This window comes from Orbicella franksi, chromosome 7, assembly GCF_964199315.1.
Source record: "Orbicella franksi chromosome 7, jaOrbFran1.1, whole genome shotgun sequence".
NCBI lineage: Eukaryota > Metazoa > Cnidaria > Anthozoa > Scleractinia > Merulinidae > Orbicella > Orbicella franksi.
In genome coordinates this window covers 30402549-30410119 of record NC_138151.1, presented here as the reverse complement: position 1 = coordinate 30410119, position 7571 = coordinate 30402549, and the positions used below count along the sequence as shown (strand labels likewise).

Below are 7571 nucleotides of genomic sequence, written 5' to 3'. Positions count from 1 at the left end.
CGGCTAATCGGAGACAAATCAAACAGAATCAAGCGGAATCGATCACGAAGACGATTAATCAAGCAATCAGCCATTCAGTCAATCAGCCATTCAGTCAATCAGCCTTTCAGTCAATCAGCCAGTCAGTCAGTCTGTCAGCCAGCCAGTCAGTCAGTTGCTCAGTCAGTCAGTCAGTCAGTCAGCAGTCAGTCAGTCAGTCAGTCAGCCAGCCAGCCAGCCAGTCAGCTAGCAAGTCAGTCAGTCGCGAGCGGTCGCTCGATCGGTCGAACAGTGAATTTAACTGTTAACGAAATTAATTGTCCCTTGTCGGTTGATGTTGTTTACAATGTATCTTTTTTTTGTTTGTAGCTAGGTTGCTATTTCATATTTGACGGTGATGGTTGGATGAAATACATGTTATAAACGATTTTATTAAAATAGAAGATTACAAGTGTAACTACTCATCATATCATATCATATCACGTCAACCTATCAATAGGCCATTTCCGAGTTGCCTTTTGCCTCTGTGTCAAAACAAATCTAAGTACGAAACCATTCATATGAAAATGTGATCCCCTCACAGGTTCACTTTCATGCAAATCAAGGTCATTTTCATAAGAAAGGTTTTGCACGAAGGTTCGAAAATTGGCCTATTTGCCAATTACAGCTATTTATTTATTACCGATAGGGGCAGGTATAACTTCCCTTAGTGAACTTTATTTATCCACTTATGTAGTTATATTGTCAAATTGACGCGAAACTTGACGCGAGACTCACCCAAAAATTGCAAAGCAGAAGATCAAACCAAGTGACCACGAAATCAAAGACAATCTTCTGATCCGGCAACACATACCCAGCGTGCAATAGTGACACTGGATAGGTGACAGAATTCCCCCTTTAGATAATTTTAAAATTTATTAAAAGAAAAAAGAAAAAAAAAGTAATGATGAAAAAACCTGTGTCTCCACATGCGTTCACGGATTTTATTTCTAATTTACAATATATTGTCAATTTCCACGTTTCAGGAAATTGCAACCGTCATTGCCAGAGGGCAATCCGGGTAGAACAGAAAATATGTTTATCAGATTTATTATTTATTATCAGTTCTTTCTTCTAGTGCAATTCCAAGATGCGATCTATTTATTAAGAATTAGGCAACAGCGAGCTGGCTATAATGTTAATGGATAACACAAAAACGTTCTGAAGACATGAATGATCATCACAGTTATATACAAAAAAATTAAAAGCGGTTGTCAAATTAAAGCTTTAAACGACATTCTGGCTTGTACAGGAAGCCATGACCTCTGCAATACCGATGCAGTCCTCTACCAACAGTGTCATCACATATGATCTTTCATGTTTTCACTTGTAAAAGAGAAGTTCCTCTGATGAACTTCTACGCGTAAGCTAGGTAGTCAGATCGGTTGTCAGATTAATTGTGTTCTTTATCAGTAAATATGTGGACCTACGGTGGCCGGTTTCTACGAGTGATTTCACCTAAGGCTGAAACAGTAATGCACATTTTTTTAAATGCCATTTGTGAACGACCATTTTTTGCAGGCAAAAAATTGTCGTTTCCTAGACTGAAGTGTATCCAGTTGATCGACGACCGCTCAGATCTCTGGACGTTTCAAGCATCTTCATCTCATCAGATTGTAGATGGCGTTGCCTCTTAACGCACCCTTTTAAAAGGAAGATGATCTCTTTGCGGTAATTCGCATTGGTTATGGTGTAACACACCGGGTTAGCAGCACTATTGGCAAAAGTTAATATATTGCAAAACGCAACCAGTTCCCAAAAATGGGTAAACTGCTTAGCATTGCCAAAGTCCAACCATATCCACATGATGTTGGTCGGTAGGACACAAACAGCAAACAAAATTGTCACAGCAACAAGCATGCGAATTACTTTCGACGCCTCCTCATTTTGGGCGTTTTGGAGAAACTTGTTTTCCTGTGCTGACTTTTTCTTTCCTAGTTCTCTTCCAATGCTTATGTACGCAGCTCCGATGATGCTTAGAGGAACGGCATACTCCGCAACAAAGAGGGCTACTGTGTATATCTTTCTGCTGTGTTTGTTACTCCAGTGCTCATCACACCAGCCCGTTTGCTCGTCAAGGCTCAAAACACTAATGTAAGGGGACACAGGTACTATAGAGAGCAACCAGATGATTACAATCACCCATTTGGCGTTGGTGATGCTAAGCTGTCGACGGAGTGGGTGCAATATCGCCCAGTAACGCGTCAAGCTGACCGCGGTTAGTGTGAAAATCGACGCGAAAAGCGACATGGTCTGGAGTGGATAGAGGATGTTGCACATGAAAGATCCGTAAGGCCACCTGTAATTCATCTCTTGCACGGGAATGTCAAATGGGATGCAAATCAGTGTGAGCGTTAGGTCGGCGAAAGCCAGGTTCAGGATGAAATAATTTGTGACGGTCTTCATCCTCCTCTTCTTGAAAATGATAACACAAACTAAGATGTTCCCGATTGCGCTGACGAGAAAGATGATGGCGTACAGAGCGAGTTTGAAGGACTTCATGTAGACTTTAATGTTGCTTTCTGTCGATTCTTGAGTGAGGTTACCAGCTGTGGTTCTTGTAATATTCGAAAACATGTCATTCGGGGTTGAAGAAGACATTTTTTTTGTTATTTTCGATGGCCGACTACAGCGAAGAATCGCCCGAGGCTGTCAATTTGGCGGTCAGTAGGTTCTGCAACGGCAACAAATCTTCTGTAAATAAAGGTCTCACCAACAAAAAGCAAATGAAAGGATACCAAACATTATTTATGTTCTTGGAAATTTGACAAAGAACAAAGCCTCTCGCTGATAACGTTCGACTTGGAATTTACAAGAGTTGATTTTTAACGATTATCGATGAAAGTAATTTCATTTTCTATCCGCTCAAAGTAACAAGTAATTTGTCGTATAAAGTGGCCAAATACAGAGCACTTAAGGGGATTTCTTCCCACTTTCTAAGCCTTAAATTAATTAGTCACCATAATTACGGCACCGCATTTAACCGCATGAAGCAAATTGCAAAATAAAGAATGCAATGGGAATCCTTTAATGATTAAATGCGGCGCTGCAGAAAGCTTCACCGGCGCCAAACAGGGTAGATGTTTCTGCGTACGTTAATTAAAAAACCGTCAGTTTTAATATACTGATCGACTGATTTTTCTCTGAACATTCACTGTATATTTTCTTGCTGTTTTATAAGGTTTAACTGAAAGCAAAACACGTTAGAAGCTACGCCATCGCGGCAGTCATTTTAAAATCAAAATAAATAAAGCGGTCCTTAATTCTAATTAAAAATTTGCCAAAATAAACGTTGTAAATAATTTCTGAAAATTGACAACCGCGGGGATTCGCGTTAACCTAGCTAGTACAAAGATATTTAGCAATTTATTCCAGCACTTTTGTTTAAAGAGAGACAACTTTACGCTCCTACAAAACAACCCGAAACATATATACATTTTTTGGTCGTTTCGATTCGGGATAGATTTCTATATAAAACAAAGTCGTTAAAGCCGCAAAGAGTTGACATCGGCAGGTATTCAAATTTAGTTTTAAGCTTGTGCTAATTTCCTGCTAGTAAATATCTACAAGAAAATTAAAATTTCAATCAAATGTATTCGACGTATGCACCTTATCCTCCGCCATAAACGGCCTTGGTTTCGGGCCATTACAGTGTTAATGAAAGCCGCATTAATGTAAAGTACTTAGATAAAAGTACTAAATGTGGTACAAAACTGAATGTAACGTTCGAGCGATAATCGCAACTTGCACCATACATGGCCAACTATTTGAATGTTTTATTTACGAAAAAAGGAAAACCTTGAGTTTTCGTACATTTGACCTAAATAAAATATCGTTCTAAATGTGTATAATAGTCTAGAAAAGAGCAACATTTGTTATTAGTTTCACTTAAATGTCTCTATCCAAGATTTTGAGCAAAACATAACCCCCTCAATTTAACGAAGATAAAAAACCCAAATTTGAATAATCTTTTTAAAATGAAAGACAAATTGGCAGAAACTGTCTACCCCCGAAACACCAGAATCTGATTTTATTAATTTTGTCTATAAGCTTCCATTTTAGCCAAGCCACCTGTCATAAAACCTTTATTATTTAATTCCACTGTCCGATGCTGTTATACCGGAAAGTCAGCCAGTTGACTACAAGCCGTTACCCGTGAAGCAATAAATAAAATGAATTTAAAAGGAAAGGAAAGCTTCAGTTTTTAATACTTTTTTACCAGAAAACGCTACATTCTATATCATCATGAATTTAGTCCCCTTATGAATCATTGTCTGTTTCGTTTACTAGTTTTCAAAGATTTTAAAAGAAACGGAAATTCCTCGACGGTATGGTTTCGCGCATTAAGAAGTAAATTAGGTCTATTTGTGCCTCATTCAGTACTTCATAAAAGTTGTTGTAATCCGGGATCTAATCCATCATCCCATTCTCTTTAATTTCCGTGCTTGGTATTAGTCTAGCTAACCGGGGCCGGCCAAACTCCTCCTGCAATAAAAGCATGTATCTATCCAACTTCACCTTTAGGTATTCGACCTGTGGTTTGGTTTTTCTGGCTTCAAAATGTTACTGAAATAATCTTACAGGCAAGTATACTCAAAACCTTGGAATTTCGAGGTGATTATCATGTAGTTTGTTATTCAGTTTCCGTTAAATTTGAACCCAACTACTAAACAACTATCTTGACATCACTTCCTTTTTTTGTGGTTAAATGTTGAAATTAGCCGGGCGTCGGTCTTGCTTTAACTGGAAGTGGTAACAATATTTTTGCCGTTTTTTCATTCACGTTCTTTTTTGTTACCACAAGACATTCAGTTGGACTTTAAATTTGACTTTAAATAAAAACACGTGACACTTCAGTACAAGGCAAAAAATCAACAAAAACCCGTGCTAAAAAGCTCCTCATTTAGTAAATTTATCAGTTCTTATCTGATTCACAAATCGAAGCCGAAACATTGAGAGTAAAACGTTCAGATCAAAATACAAATGTAAAACGTATCATTCTGTTCTATAAAAACGTGCGCTTTGATAAATTTAATTTATGAAATGCAGTCACAGCGGCCTTCGATTATGAATCGTAGGGAATCTAAAAAGATACCTGAATTGAAACTGATGCCTCCCAACCGTTTATATACACATGTATTTGGTTTGAGTTAAAAATATCTCGCTTCACGCAAGGTCGTTAAATTTATGGCATTCACTGAAGAAACACATAGCTGGGATTTTTGATATTTAATAAAATAAAAACCTCCGGATATATAATTATTTTGCGAAACTAACGGCCACCACCGAACCTCATGGCTGAATATTTCTCAGTGATACTTCATTTCCAGTTAAAATGACTTACCTCGAAGGAGGACTCCCACAATTTTGGTCGTTCGACCACAATATTCTTCCCTTTGTCCTTTCAGAAAAGGCGCGTCTGCCAAATTGAAGGAATAGTCGGGAAAGCGCACGATATATTGGGAATTAAGCCACCAGAACTGGGAGTAATTTGTTTACCTAAGTTTTGGCAGCGTGAAATTAAACAATTGTGACAAAGAAAACCGCCTGCGCAAGCTAGTCATCTTGTCAGGATGAAGCGTTTACTCAAAATGTTTATTCATCATCTTTTGTCTAGAAAAACCTCAATGATTAGAAAATATGTGAGTCCATTAACTCTGTGCCAGAATCACACAACTTACGACTTGGAAACAGCACATGTATTTGTCCACTGCGAAGCAAATACCGCTATGTTAATTATATAATTTCACAGCACCAGGGCTAAGATGAATTCAATAGGAAGTTAAATTAATACAAGCAAAGCTCGACAGAACATGATGCTGTTTTCATAAACGCCCGCCGTTTAAATTAAATTTGGTTCCATTTGCCCCTTTTTCGGCAGATGTTAGCTCCATGTTTGAAAAACTCATGTGGAAAAGCAAGCATTTAGAAAGGTGAACCTCAGAGTGATATGCTCCGCGATTTCTAGTTTTTTTCCAGTGACTAGTTTAAATGCTATAATCGTGTTCTTAACTAGAATTATCTATTTACATCCAGGGGCGTAACACTATAGACTACACAGTATTATTGAGCGACCGTGTTCCCATGAAAAGCGGAAAATTGCTTATTTCAACATGTACAGTCAATTGAAAGAGATGAAAGAGTTCCATAGGTTATTGATGCTATCTTATTTCTTCTGACATAAATAGATAGTAAGACCATGTTAGCTTCCATAAAAAGGCAAGGAGTCGCGTGGTGTGTTATGTAATATCAACAATTGAGAAACTTTAGCTTCTAATTAACCCCCCAAAAATGGAAATAAGACGTACTGACATAGAAGTCGCTAAATTCATAAATCAAGGCGTTAATATGTTTTGACTTCATTAATATCTTGATCTCATTTTAATTAACTAAGAGAAACAAGGAAATAAACCTCCGTTTTTGCCGTTTAAGGGTATAGAAAATCTTGGAGCGTTATTTTCGTAGTAATTGGAAAGACAGCTAAGAAATTTTGGAAAGTCGACCAAGCATTCATTACCGAAATGGATCAGACAGTTGATGTTATAAACTTCTGGTCATCTTCGAGGAAAACAAAATTTCACTGATGATTCCTCTAGATGTAATTGGGGATGAAAGCAATCAACTACAGACGAGAATTAAATGACGCGAATTATAATATTGCATACTAATGAGGCAAGATGCGACTTCATTACTCAGTTGAGGAAATATTATCATTAATTTGCCACTCTCTCGTTATGCCATGGTTGCCCTTGGTTACGCCTGAAGCCACACTTCCGCTTTTATTTGGCTGGATATGACATCGCCACTTCCTGTTTTTAACGACAAAACTGACGGAATACTCTGGAAAGTCCCCTCTGATTCTATCACCATTTACCTGTGATTCAGTATCATTATTATTTATTTATTTTTTAATCTCGTTTAATATGTTTACTTTTTCGTGGGAATTATAAGGATATACGAAAATGCGAAACATTGTATATTGAGCGACAGTAATGCAGTGAACATCTGTTGTAACTTAGCCCTGACAGCAAATTGATGATAACTGGTTGAAATTTGGTCATTCTGAAAAAGCTTAAAAGCTAAATTACAACACGAACTTATGATGTCTCATTTGCAAAGTCAATACTTTAACTTAACAGCATCAGACATGGAAGAACCTCCGTGTAAGGTGGCCATATGTTTTATCAGTTTTTAGTTGTGACCATAAAGCCTTGTGCATAAGTCTTCTTAATAGCTACTGACAGTAACGTGGTAATAGTCAGTCATTCAAAACTTCGTGTTTTTTTTTTGTTTTTTTTTCTGTTTCCTTTAGTTTATATCACTGAGAAAGCTCAATTTGCCTTAATTCTGGTAGTTAATCACTTCAATATTTGTACGGAGTTATTTCTCTGCATTACTCTTTTTACTCTTAGTTTCTTTCTCTTGCACTTATTCACACGTTATCCAATCTTATTTTCTAAGAAAACGACCACCAAGCAATCGAAATTAACTTTTCCTTTCTAAATCAATATACCTTTTTTTGTTTGGGCGGTTTGTTTTCCTATTACAAACCA

General features: G+C 37.3%; 1 protein-coding gene across 1 annotated transcript; it reads right to left on the bottom strand.

Annotated features, from left to right (window-relative positions):
• Positions 1–1459: 1459 nt before the first annotated feature.
• Positions 1460–5563, bottom strand: LOC145492766 (neuropeptide FF receptor 1-like). Its single transcript, XM_081472152.1, has 2 exons — positions 5363–5563; positions 1460–2692 (listed from the first exon to the last, which is right to left on the bottom strand). The coding sequence occupies exon 2, from the start codon at positions 2617–2619 to the stop codon at positions 1558–1560; it is 1062 nt and encodes a 353-aa protein (XP_081328278.1). The 5' UTR covers positions 2620–2692; positions 5363–5563; the 3' UTR covers positions 1460–1557.
• Between the last annotated feature and the right edge of the window lie 2008 nt (positions 5564–7571).

Coding starts and splice junctions, on each gene's coding strand:
- LOC145492766 (XM_081472152.1), bottom strand. CDS start 2,619: ATGTCTTCTTCAACCCCGAATGACATGTTTTCGAATATTACAAGAACC.